General features: G+C 48.8%; 1 protein-coding gene across 4 annotated transcripts in view; it reads right to left on the bottom strand.

Moving 5' to 3' along the window:
* SERGEF (secretion regulating guanine nucleotide exchange factor) overlaps positions 1-14232 on the bottom strand; it is a 271548-nt gene that overhangs the window by 194000 nt on the left and 63316 nt on the right. For all 4 annotated transcript variants that reach the window (XM_056133071.1, XM_056133072.1, XM_056133073.1 and 1 more), the window contains one exon: positions 12526-12692. In XM_056133071.1, the coding sequence (XP_055989046.1) occupies positions 12526-12692 (167 nt within the window). The remainder of the gene's footprint in view (positions 1-12525; positions 12693-14232) is intronic.

The raw sequence follows: 14232 nt of genomic DNA, 5'->3' as shown, positions 1-14232 counted from the left end.
GGGAACAAGGCAAACGAAGTGGATCCTGGTCATGGAACTAACGCTCAAAAGGCTTGGTTCTCTGCATGCTGGCTGAAGCAACCAGTGCTTGTGCGTGTTACTACTCAAAACTCTGGAGGCGAGGGTCCCCCCCTGCTACCCTGCACACACACACAGACCCCACAATATCCTAAAGGCTCAACAAGCGTTTCCCATAGAGGAGGTTTCCCATGAGTGTGCTCTGTGGGAACAAACGCTTTCTGTATCCCCCCCACAAATCTTTGAGAACAGGTAAGGGCATAGCACAAAGCAGGTTTATGGCTCAGCATCACTCTGGCAGCTGGGTGGGAGGGGTGAGTTGAGGTCAAACTAGAGACAAGGGGTTCTTGACTAAAGGGCTATCACCATAATGAGATGACAGGCACTGGGGAGTGGAAGGGGGGGATCCTAGCTAGAAGAAGCACAGCAGAGATGAAGCCATTTGCAGTGCCCTGGCTGGCCAATTCCTGCAAGCATTACCCAGCCCTCAGAGCCCAAGTCCACCACAGACTTCTTTAAACCCTCCTTGACTTCTGTTCCCACCCAAAACCTCTGCATAATTTACTTTCCCCCTGGGACAGCCCCGTTTTCAAGGTCAAATGCAACAAAAGACAGCTGGTGAGTTCCAGGGTCACCCGGGCGCGGCCTGGGGCAGTAGTCATGCCGCAGAGCACAGTGGTGACACATGAGGTCACTGGGGCTTTAAATCAGAGCTGATGAATTTCCTCTGCTGCGGAGGGCGCGCCAGCCAGAAGCATCCTCGCTGCCAATGCCGAGAGCGACCATGACGGGAATTCATGCTCCCTGGCAGAGCGTGCGGGCTGGCTATGGATTACCGAGCATCTGGTATTTTTTAACTGATTCTGATTCTAAAGTGTTTACCCCGTGATTCTACGTAGCTCGGTCTCTAGGCTGTTATGCAGCCTCTCAGATTTCATGCAATTCAGGCTGAAGAGCTGCTCAGACTGACTCTTGTGTGAAACCTGTATCTGAGACCTAATGCAAGTTACTACTACTAAACCCTGGAGGCTCAGCGACTAGAGTTCTAATATTAACCCTTTCCAAAAAAAAGTTTTCGGCTGCATCTGCCTGTGCTCAGGGTTTAATCTGAGCTCTGTGTTCAGAGATCACTCCTGGCAGGCTAAGGGAACCATATGGGATGCCAGGGATCGAACCCAGGTCAACTACATGCAAATCCATTGTACTATCCTTCTGGCCCCAAATAATATTAACACTTTTTGGTTTGGTTTGGTTTGGTTTGGGGGCCACACTCAGAGGTGCTCAGGTCTTATATCTAGCTCTGTGCTCAAGGATCACTCCTGGCAGTGCTCAGGGGACCATATTGGATGCTGGGAATCGAACCAGGGTCAGCCGCATGCAAGGCAAATGACCTACCTGCTATACTATCACTCCAGCCCCAAAATTAACACTTTTGAATGGCACTATAGGGCTTATAAAAGCTGCTCTATATCTAGTTTGCACCTTTCAGTAATCCTCTGAGCAAAGTAAAACAGGGATTATCATTCCCACTCTGTAGATGACCAAACCAAAGCACAGATGGGTTTAGATGGACCCAAAGTCATGAGCACTGTGGGTAACAACAGAAATTCCAATTCAAGGTCTCGCTCCACAGTTGAGATTCTATCCATAATCCCTCCAGCTCTGGCAGGCGCTACAGTTTATCCCAATCACAAGTTGAGTTCTCACAAAGGCCACTAGACTCCTCCTCCTGTTTTTCTTTGTGAGATACTCACCAGATGGACTGTAGTCTGGAGAAGGCTACCAAGTGCCCACAAGACCCCACAACCTCAAACCATCTGTCAGTGGGAGAGCCAAGGTCACGTTCTCTGACATAACTGACCAGAGGGACTCCTTTTCTCACGAGAAGGATGAGGATTCTGTGAGCTAGGTGAGAGCACCATGCAACCTCGAGCTTCGGACAGCATTCACAAAGGCAGCGGCATCTGCCTTGCCCATGACACTGAGGTCAGGGCCAATGACGGTGACCTGCTGTATGCAGGCAGTTTCCAAACTCTGCTGAATGGGCCTCCTGGAGAGTAAAGCAGTTCCTTCTGGCACACCCCTTCCGGGAACGCAGCACACCAGCACACCAGGCTTCTAGTCAAGCTGGGAAGGGCAAAGCCAAACAATCCAACGCTCATCCTTTCTCCAAAACACTTCTATTGACTGTTATTTTGTACCAAGCCCAGCCTTACTCATATATAACTAAATAAGCCCATGTCAGCTCTCAGAACTACCACATCTGATAGCTGGACTTGTAGATCACAGCTATATTATCAGTACTATATAACAGGATTGATCACAGCTGTATTACCAATACTATGCAACAGGATTGATCACGGCTGTATTACCAATACTGTCTGACAGGATTGGGCAGCCTGTTCTCATTTTTGAGAATTCCTGGGTACCTTGCCCTGTGCACAGCATCCCATGGGATGCAGCAAACATTTGCAAATAAACCAAACTAAGATAGATTCTGGCGACCCAGGGCACGGCCCACAATGAGAGCACATCTCTCTGCCTCCAACTTCGGACATTACCTATCCCCTGTCCTTTCTCCTTATTGGGCCCAACCCTTTCAACCCCAGCTCTCACCCACTTAGGGTCCTTGCTCCGGCTCTCTCCAACCCACCCCCAAGCATCCCTCTAAAATCTACCCATAGGCTTTGTCCGTTTCCTTCTTGCGCTTCAGGCTTCTGGCACACTCCTGCTTCCTCAAGGTTATAAAACTAACTCTTGTCAAGCTCTCTCTGTACAGGTGACTGGGTTTGTATCTCCCTCTGTCAAACATCCCCCCTGCCAAAGGTCAATCATACCTCAGTTTGAATTTCTCATGGCCTCCCCTGCCCCCCCCTTTCTTTCTTTTTTTTTTTTTTTTTTGCTTCTTGAGTCACACCCGGTGATACACAGGGGTTGCTTCTGGCTCATGCACTCAGGAATTACTCCTGGTAGTGCTCAGGGGACCATACAGGATGCTGAGAATTGAACCCGGGTCGGCTGCATGCAAGGCAAATGCCCTACCCACGGTGCTATCGCTCCAGCCCCTCTCATGACCCTTTCAACCCTGCCTTAGTTACAACCATTCCACCAAAGCTTCCGTCAGAAGCGGCACCACACCTCCCTACCACCCAAGTCAGCTGCCAGCTCCCCTGACCTCCCTGCTGAAACACTGCCGATGCTGGCCAGCTTCCCCTGGGCTTGTCAATACTCAGTCTCTATCCGGCTGCTCTTCCTCTGCTTTCCTCTGAGTGCAGCTTCTTGCCAAGATTCTCCTGTTACTTTACATTAGCAGAGAAGCAACTGAATGTCAAAGCTTCCAGTTCAGGACAGCCTCATAGCCCCCACCTCCCCACCCCAGCCCCATGAACCCAACAGGACCAGAGGTACTGGAGATGCAAGTAAGCAAAGGACTCCAAGGACATGACAGATTCTCAGTCAGACTCTCTCGCAGCCGTGGTCACATTCTGCGTGTCCTGCAATGAACTTATCTCAGTCCTGCCACAGGCTCATAAGCCCTTAAGACAGGGATCGCTCTGCTCTTCTCTGCTTCTCCTATTTGGCTAGCTGCAGTACTAAATATCTGTTGAATGAAAGAAGAAAAACTAAAAGTGGAAGATGGATGAAAGCACTTAGCCAACAGTGAAGCCCTAAAGAACTAGGAGGTTCCACCTTCTCACCCTTTTCTCTCTCTCTCTCTCTCTCTCTCTCTCTCTCTCACACACACACACACACACACTCTCTCTCTCTCCTCTCTTCTCTCTCTTTCTCTTTCCCTCTCTCACACACACACTATCTCTCTCCTCTCTCTCCCTTCCTCCCTCCATCCTCCCCTCCTCTCTCTCCCTCCCCCCCCCCCACCACCACCTCTCTTTTTTTATTTTTTATTTTTTGCTTTTTGGATCACACCCGACGATGCTCAAGGGTTACTCCTGGCTCATGCACTCAGGAATTACTCCTGGCGGTGCTCAGGGAATCATATGGGATGCAGGAGATCGAACCCGGGTTGGCCAAGTGTAAGGCAAATGCCCTACCCACTGTGCTATTGCTCCAGTGCCCCATCTCATTTTTAAGCCACACCGAGTGGTGTTCAGGGGTTATTCCTCACACACTGCTTGGGAGACACTTCGGGTGGTGTTTGGGGGGACCCCCACAGAGCCAAGGATGGCACTCAGGCCCCCTTGCACACAAAGCGCTCTCAGCCCATGAAGATCCTGTGTAAGACACTTCTAGGTCTTTCAAACATATTACAGGGTGAGAACAGCCTATCTGTTCTCTGGCTGTGCAAGGCACTGGACAGTCAAATGCCTGAGAACACAGGTCTGCCAATTCTCCAACAAGCCTGGGACTGAGAAGAAGAGAGGAAAGAAAGCTGAGGAGGGCAAACATCTCCAAGCCCATTTCTCTCATCCACTTCCCACTCATGAGGTCACTCAATATCCATGAACCTGGGACAAGACAGATGAGGCTCTGAAGGCTGTATTTCAGAGAGAAGGAAGAGGCAATATATATGACTAAAACAAATCAGGTAGCAAACATGAACCTTCAGAGTCCTGTTCTTCACCCAACTCCTTCCAACAAAAGCCCTGTCTGGGGGGTTCTCTTCCTGCCTCTTCTACGTGTCCCCAAGACCAACCTGCACCACTACCCTGAGGTCCTGTGTTGCTTCTCCTCTGAAGCCATCAACTCCAGCAAGGATGGGCCATCATTTCTGCTCTCCCAGGGAACCGTCACCGGGTAAACACCACAGCCCTGTGTGGGAGTAGGCCTCTACAGCCTTGCTGTCCTGGGACCGGGGTGTGGTGCCCATGGCCTCACACTCCACAGAGAACATCAGAGATGCAACAGGGGTTAGCTCCCAGAGGGCTACTTGGGAATGGCTTTTTCCCAGCTGTGTTCAATTCAGTCAGAGTCCTCCCATCTCAGCTGATTGCTGGTGGTAGCTTTCTGTGTTATTTAGGGCACCACAGTCCCACGGTCTTGACACAAACTTAAAATTAGAAATGCATTAAATATAGGAAAGGAGGAAGGTCATTCAGGAAAGGCAGCCTTCCGAGGGAGCTGCAGGACAAAGACGCCCTGGAAACTTCCAGGTTCATTAATGGGTTTTACACAGCATTCAAGTGTGTTTCTCCTTCAGAAATAACACTGTGGAAAACGTAGGGGACTGGCTGAAACCTCAGCTCACAGCCGAGTGAGTGACTCTGCAAACTAAAAATAGCTCCTTTCCCACTCATTCTGACAGATTCCACTCAGACCCTGTGCACAGGTTGATCCCCTAACAAACAGTCTTTAGTCCTGCAGCAAGAGAAGGGCTGAGGATATTTGGGCTCGACAATGACCCAATCCCCAGCTGAACTCCAGCTTATTTCCATGTTTCCTGTTCCTGCTGCAAGGGCTGAGTGTGCATGCACGTGGACCCTGCGCTCCCTGGCTGGGATTTGGTGCTCCTCAACCAAACGTGGGCAGAATTTAAACCAGGAACATGACTCAGACCCACGGCTGCAGACGGAGCCCAGAGCTAGGCCTCGGAAACATGGGGCATCAGGCTGCTGGCCGCGGGGCTGCTCCGAATTCCAAGCATGCCTCTCTGGGTCCCCCGCACCACCACAATGAGACAAGGGTAGTCAGTCCTTCTCTGGCCTATTTCACAGCCTTCTACTGAGAACAAGTGAGAAAATGCGCGTGAAGGTTATTTTCCGTCAGGCTGCACTGGTCTCGGAGGAAGAGACAGCAATGACAGGGCAGGCTACAGACAGCTGAGGCAGAACCAGGCTGGCCCGCTGGAATGGGCGGCCATCTGCTTGGTCCAGGAGTGAGGAGCAGAGCTGGAGTCAGGAAATTAGTTCCCTCTGCCTGGAATGCCCTGCCCTCTTCACTAAACTCTTACTGAGTGTTTTTGGTTTTTATTTAAAACAAAACAAAACACTCATGGTGAGGCACAGGAGGTGAGGTGTTTGCCATGCATGCAGTTGACCTGGGTTCGATCCCTGGCTCTTGCATATGGTCTCCAGAGTCCTACCACGAGCAATTCCCGAATGCAGAGCCAGGAAGTAAGCCCTGAGCCACTTCCAGGCATGGCCCCAAGACAAACAAAATTAAAACAAATAAATAAAAAATCTTGCTTTTTTATAAATCTATTCAGGGTCCAGAGTGATAGTACAGCAGGTAGGGTACCATCACACAGCCGACCTGGGTTCGAGCCCCAGCATCCTATATGGCCCCCTATGTACCGCCAGGAGTAATTCCTGAGTGCAGAGCCAGAAGTAACCCCTGAGCATCGTTGGGTGTGACCCAAACCCCCCACCCCAGAACAAATAAATAAGCAAATACCTATTCAGGGGCCAGAGAAATCGTATAGTGGGTAGAGTGCTTGCTTTGCATAAGGCCTACCTGCTTTTGATCCCCGTACCCCAGGTGGTCCCCCAAGCCCCACCAGGAGTGACCTCTGAGTTCAGAGCTAGGAGTAAGCTCTGAGCACTACCAAGTAGGACTCCCACCAAAAAAAAAAAAAAATTCCTTGTCAAATCACACTTTTCTTTTATCGTTGTCTTCAGATTAGGTCATTCATCACTCACTTCTCCCCAGCCTCACAGACACATACGAACAGCACTTTTCACACCGCACAGTCAGGATCTATTGACGCAATTACAAGTTCTTTGGGGCAAAGACCCTACATTCTTTATGTATATCTGCCTCTCCACCCACACTGTAACCGGGCAGGCACTGTGGGCACAAGGCAGGTGTCCACCGGGCTGGTCAGAGAATGCTCGAGAGCCCCACCCCAAGAGGGGTTGCAATGGTGGAAAAGCAGGTGCAGAACCACGGAAGCATGAGGCAGGAGGGGAATCAGGAAGGTGATGTCCCACTGCCTGCCTCCGGAACAGGAAGGGCACAGCCAAGGGGATGTGTCCGAGCTGTGCTGACAGCTCTGGCAGGTCTTGAGAGGGTCGGGGCCAGGAAAATGAGGAACAGAACAGGGAGGCCAGGGATTTGGGAACAGGAGCTCCTACTAAGTGCCAGAGCTTGAAACAGAAACAGAAGGGCCGGGGACAAGAACTGAGTGCTGAAAGTAGGTAAGGGGAGAAATAGGATAGCATTTCAGTACCTGTACTGCAAACTGTAATGCGAAAAAGGAGATGGAGGGGGGTTTGGGGAGGAAGAGAGAGGGAGAGAGAGAGAGAAAGAGAGAGAGAAAGAGAGCGGGGAGACAGAGAGAGAGAGAGAGAGAGAGAGAAGAAAAGTACCTGCCATAGAGCCATGCTGAGGGGAAAGAGGTGGAAAGAAATTGGGGACACTGGTGGTGGGAAATGTACACTGGTGATGGAACACTGAATGACTGAAACCCAATCATGAACAACTTTCAACTTTCTGTGTATCTCATAGCACTGTCACTGTAACTGTCCTCCCGTTGTTCATTGATTTGCTCGAGTGGGCCCAGTAACGTCTCCATTGTGACAATTGTTACTGTGTTTGGCATATCAAATACATCACAGGTAGCTTGCCAGGCTTTGCTGTGTGGGCAAGGTACTCTCGGTAGCTTGCCGGGTTCTCTGAGAGGGACAAAGGAATCAAACTCGGGTCGGTCATGTTGGCCGCTTGGAAGGCAAATGCCCTACCCACTGTGCTATCGTATCCATCTTATGGTGATTCAATAATTTTTTTCTCTTTTTGGGTCACACCCGGCGATGCTCAAGGGTTACTCCTGTCTCTGCACTCAGGAATTACTCCTGGTTGCTCAGGGGACCATATGGGATGCTGGGAATTGAACCTGGGTCAGCTGCATGCAAGGCAAACAAACGCCCTACCCGCTGTGCTATCGCTCCAGCCCCCAATTTTTTTTTTTAAAGAAAGAAATACAAGGATTCAGAAAAAAGGACCATGGGCAGAGAACAGAGCCAAAGCAAAGAAGCAGAGCCAGGCTAAAAGGGGACAAGAGCCTGAAACTTACATATCAGTTAATCTGCCCAGAGATGCCCACATGTTGCCGGCAGGTAGGCGGAGGTGATCTTGGCAATGACGCTGAGGACCTGCTACAGCTCCAAATCATGATTAAGTCAGTAAGGAATCAGCAACGGGGAGCTAGACATAGCACTTGGATACAGCTCTTGCCTTGCATGTGTCTCACTCTGGTTCTGTCCCTGGCACCTCATATGGTCTCTCGAGCACTGTGAGTAGTAGAGTGATTCCTGAGTGAACAGCCAAGAGTCAGCCCTGAGCACCGCCAGCCACAAAACAAAATAACTGGAGAAGGGAGGGACTCAAAATCTACAGGAAATAATGGGATCATCTGCTCTCACAAACAAGGATCCGGAAGGAAATGAGGCTCACCCCAAATTCCTCAGTAAGAGGAGAACCAAAGCATGTACCCAGATCTTCTGCCTCCCAGTTTAGTTAGCATCTTCTTCAAGGCTGTTCACTTTCGGTCAAGGATGTCTCCGGAGAGTCCCACTGATAGACTAGGTACCCAGCTCCTGCTGCCTCAGAATTTGGGGGCAGCTGGCGTACCCATCAGATAAACAGAGGCACTTCTGCCCAACAGTGCAGTGCAAGCTTCTGCCTGCAGGTAGAATTTAAACCCAGATTTCCTCAGGAAACGTGCAGCTAGCAGCCCCACCTGGGCACAGCAAAGCAAAATGCCGCTGTGGTTTATGTCGGCTACCGCGAGCAAACTAAATTGTTCCCCCACATCCTGGCTTCTCGTGGGCATGGGTCTCATCCCCATTACCGAGCTACCCTGGGAATTTTCCAGCCCTGGCTCACGAAGCCCAGTAGCTATGGAACTACTTTTGAGACATATATTTCACTCACCTACATAAAGCACATAGTTTTCAGCACTGTGGAAATATTTATAAGAGCCCTCTAGGTCTAAAATCCCAAAGTCATTCTCAGGCCAAAGATGAAATATAGCTCAGAAAAAAAAAAAAAAAACCTTGAGACTCTTAGGAAAGCAGAGACCCTGATTCCCAGACTTCTAGAGCTGTCATTCAGTTGAGCATGCCTTTGCAAAGGGATACAGCCAAGGGCATTCCAGTTACACAGAAGGCAGAAAGACCTGGATGTCAAGACCCAGCCTGCTGTTTACCTCCTTTGTGATCCAGGCTCCAGGACCTGAGTCCTTGGTCTTCTTGATCCCTGATGATTATGGCCTCTGTGTCCAGATAATAGGGAGGATGAGATAATATGTCGAATACACTAGTTTGCTGCCTCGTCCAGTCTAACTACCAAGCACCAATGTGCTTAGTTGTTTTCTTCTGTTCACTAACAACACAGGATGGCTCGATCACAGTTCACTCCTATCTACTGGTGCTTTCCCCTCCACGTGTGGGCCCTCCTGGGCAGATGTCCTACCTGAGGACCCTGACTAGACAGCTCTGCTTATGCCATGGACACAGAAGGCAGCAGTTAGCGACATACCACACTCAGGTCCCTGAAGGCTGGAGTCATCAGCTTATATTCCAGATTGCTTCTTTCTCCCTTCTCCCTGGGTGTCCCAGGGCCTCCCTGATCAGATCCCCAACCAGGGAAGCATCTAGATTAGATGACTCTCATCTTTTCCAAGGTAATAGCACTCTAGAGGCTTAGAGCTACCCTCCAGCCTGTCTCTTGGCCTCAGGGACCAAAACATCCCACAGGTCAGAGCTGAACACAGAGAGCCATAGATAACGCCCAGACCCAATTTACCAGAGGAAAATAGTCAGGAGTCTGGGCTCTGCAGAGAGCTGGGCCAATTTACATAGTGGCCCCCAGGCACTGGATTAGAAAGAACAAGGAGGCCCAGGAGATAGCTGCCATGAACCTCAAGTCTACTCCTCAGACTGCCCTGATAAGAAGCTACATGAAAGTCACCTCAGTGGCATGCTGTATGTCACTGCGCCTGTCACCTTGCTGCATATCACAATGGCCATCACAGGTTAAAAGGCTTCACAGGGCTAAGAGAAAGAAACCAACTTCTTCCCAGTGCCTGCTGCATGCCAAGAACTATGGTGTAATCTTCATCAATGACCTTCTGCAGTAGGTATTATTACCCTCAGCTTGCTGATAAAACCAGAAACTCGGAAAACTCCCAGAAGCCTCTGTACCTTTGCTATGCTATTAGACCTCAAAGCCTTAAATGTTCTGGGAAAGACCAAGAGAAAAAAAAAGGGAGAGTCTAATAAAACACTGTGTACCGAGCGCTCAGCACCTTAACTCACGAAGCAGACAACAGCATAAATGCTGCATTCCCCACTCACAGCTGATGCAGTCTACCCGCCTCAGACAGAATCTGGAGAGATTTGGCAAACCCATCAAGAGGCTCATGACATTACCCCCTGTACCGTCATCTCCAAGATTCTGACTTTGGAAACTATTTGGTAATTCATTGCAGAGTACACCATAGTTACAAAAAGTAAGGGAAGGTGGAGAGATAACCTAACTGCCCAACAGTCAGAGAATGATCTGGAAAATCCCAGAACTTTAAAGTCACATGCCATCGCCCAGCCACTCCCAATCATCTTCAAGGTCAAGAGAAAACAAAGCAAAGCATCTGTGATAAAAATGAATGTGCTGAAAGTAGACTTTAGACCAAACATGATTGCCACTCAATGCCTCTTTTGCAAACCACAGCACCCAAAAGGAGAGAGAGAACAAAAAGGAACGCCCTGCCACAGAGGCAGGGTGGGATGGGGGGGATGGGGGGGGTGGAAGGGATACTGGGATCCGTGGTGGTGGAGAATGGGCACTGGTGGTGGGATGGGTACTCAATGATTGTGTAACTGAAACCCAAGCACAAAAATTTGTAAATCTACAACTGTAGCTCACAGTGTTTCACTAATAAAAATCTAAAAAAAAATGAATGGCTGAAAAACAGACATCATAAATGCTATTACCATAACTCTGCAAAGCACGCACATGTGCGCGGGCAAGAAGGAATCCAGCTGGACAGGATGGCAAAATGATGGTTGATCTTATTACCACCAAGTCTAAATTGTCTTTGTGCTGCTGTTGAAGATGTTTTCAACTCAAGAAAAACAGAGACAGATCCGCCCCAGCACTAAGGAAAGGCCCAGGAGAAACAGGGCTGGGATGGGAAGCAGAAATCGGGAGCCGTCCTACATACCCGGAAGGAGGAGGCCAGTCGGGCCCAAGGGGGACAGAGGCCCTCGAGGTACAGTGAGGGTTGTAATTAGTCTGAGGCTAATTACAGAACATCTCAACTGCTTATTAATTTTTTGACAGACTCTGAATGAAGACTGACTCCCTTCATTAAGCCAACTTAGTTCAGAGGCTCAACTCCTATGTGGCCATTTTCATTCTTCTTAAAAACTTAGTTTGGCTGGGCTGGAGTGATAGTACAGAAGCTAAGGCAGGTAAGCCTTGCACCTGGGTTTGATCCCTGGCATCCCATAGGGCCCCCTGAGCACAGCCACAAGTGAGTGCAGAGTCAGGAGTAACCCCTGAGCATAGCCAGTTGTGGCACAAAAACAAACACTTAATCTGGGATCAGAGAGATACCACAGCGGGTGAGGTGCTTGTCTGGTATATGATGGATCTGGGTTTGATCCCTGGAACCCCATATTGTTCCCTGAGCCTCACCAGGAGTAAATCCTAAGTATTGCTTGGTATGGTCCAAAAACAAACAAACAAAAAACAAAAAAACTTAAGCCATTTTTTGAAAGAAAGAAAGAAGGAAAGAATGAAAGAAGGGTCAGAGCAATAATGGTACAGAAGACTGAGACTTTGCCTTACACGTGGCTAATCTGGGTTTGATCCCCTGTATCCTTATGATTCCCTTGTGTGCCACCAGGAGTGATCCCTAAGTACAGAGCCAGGAGTAATCCCTGAGCACCACCGGTGTGGCCCAAAAAGTCAAAAACATAAACATAGGAAGAAACTAAAATTCAGCAACAGAAACACACACCCCTGGAGAAATTAAGACTCTTGCCTTGGATGTAGAAATTCAAGACATTTCAGGGAACTAAAGGGGCTGGAGTGAGCAACTGAACTACTGCATTCTCCACACTGGGAAATATAAACAGAAGTGCAAAAATACTTAGTTCAGTATTAAAGGGCCCCCTGGATCAGCTTCCGACCCATCTCTCTGATATTACTTCACATTCACTCCCACAGATACGCCATACACCAGTGGTCCCCCCAAATATTTTCTTCTCTTTCTTATCCCTGGGACTCTGTTCAAACTGAAACTCCTCTTCTCTCTTAACACTGCTTACTCAAATCTGAATGCCACCCAGGGCACAGCTCAAAGCCTACCCCAACCCCTGGGCCCTGCACCTCACTACACCAAGTTCATACACACTATGCCGTGCAGTCCAGTGGCCTGGCCACATGCCTTTTCTACCACATTAAGCCACAAGAATCTCGAGGGCAAGAGATGATCCCATCAGATTTCTGCCTGGGATGCACAGCAATGCTTATAGACTCAAGTGCGGTGTAGGGCCTCCCCTGAAAGATAAGGAGAAGAGACACCTCTGGAAAGTGACCTCCTACCTCAGTTGTTCCTGCTAAGCAATGCAGAGGGGAAGGTGAGCTCTTCTGAGGTGGTGAGGAAGAGAGAGACGAATCTTGCTTCTGTAGTTCCCGGCCTTCCTGAGACTCCAGCTTCCTCCCCAGTTGGCCATAGTCAGCCCGGCCCCAGGTAAACACCTTGCCAGTTTCTAAAAACAAATAGGATTTGAATTAAGGCATCGTTCCACAGCTGTGATCTCATGGGCAGGCAAGGAATGACAAGACAAAGTGCGAACATTTATTTTAATACAAACACTGTGCACCGGGAGCTTGCCGATGTTTCTCTGAAGGAAGCGTGACTATTCACATCTCTACAGGTAAGGAACTGGGGTTCGGAGAGGTGAATCAAGATCAAACAGGGGATGAGCATCAGAGGCTTATCCTAAAGCCAAGACTACAGCACGGGTGCTACTGCCTATAACACAGTAGCCAGGTACAGACTGTGCCCAGCCTCGCCCCATACACCCTCCATCTAGGCCCTGCCCAGATGACCCTTCTCCAGCTCTCCCCTCTCATCTGGTCAGTCACCTTGAAGTTCCTAGGCTCCTGACTTACTCCATTCAATCTCTTGGGGCCATACTCTAAGCTCGATTAATAGTAGGGTTTGTGCATTTTCCCCTCCATATAACATATATTTCATATCATCATCACTGTCATCCAGTTCTTCATTGATTTACTTGAGCAGACACCAGTAACGTCTCCATTCGTCCCAGCCCTGAGATTTTAGCAACCTCTCCTTACTCATCTTTCCCAACACTGCCATACTGGAGGCTCTTTCAGGGTCAGGGGAATGAGACCCGTTATCGTTACTGTTTTTGGCATATAAAATACACCATGGGTAGCTTGCCAGACTCTGACATGCATATTTCATATATGTTATATAACATATAAGGGCCTCCCTGAGTCTACGCCCTTACCCAAAGGAGCAATTCTAACAGTCCCAATGCAAGTGCTAAAGAAAAGAGAATGAAGGAAAGGAGAGGAAAAAAAGACAACATCATCGGGAGCCAGAAAAGTATTCAGTCGTCCAGATGCACTACCACCTGGGCTGTTGGCCAGTGCTAAAGATGAGAGAGGAAAATGAAGTTTGGGAAAAAGATAAATGGACATTCTTCTCCTAGATAAAAGAGAATTCACCAAGCTCATTCAGTTGTTCCAAGTACGACATTTGTTATTTCAACAGAAATGCAAAATCCGATGAGGCATAGATTATTAACAGATTCTCTGCAATAAATATGCATAACCATGTGCGCCGTATAAATTCTTTATACATGTTTATTTTAACAAAGAAAAACTTTGCTTAAGAGACAAAACACCAAGTAATGCATATTAAATTTCTAGACAAATCTACTACATACTCTGTGTTTAGTATCAAAGCTTCATCTGGCCCCACATTCAACATATGGTTTATGGTGTCAGCTAAAAAACAACCACAGACTCATGGGGGAAATGTCAGAGTACTGCAGGAAGACAGAGCTCCGAAGGGATATAGTTCCCAGGATCAATCTGTTTGGGACCCCAATGGAGATACCAATATGTCCTGGGAATCTCTCACATGTCTGAGATTCTTCCACAAGGAGCAGAGCCGGATGGGGCGCCAGGATACATAAGCACTGGGAGTGGGTCCATTCAGATGTGCCATTTCATGGCTTCACATGCGTCGCTCCTTTTAGCAGGGATGCCCTTTCC

Source organism: Sorex fumeus, unplaced genomic scaffold (assembly GCF_029834395.1).
Source record: "Sorex fumeus unplaced genomic scaffold, SorFum_2.1 ptg000007l, whole genome shotgun sequence".
NCBI classification, from domain to species: Eukaryota; Metazoa; Chordata; class Mammalia; order Eulipotyphla; family Soricidae; genus Sorex; species Sorex fumeus.
This window is presented reverse-complemented; position numbering and strand designations above follow the sequence as displayed.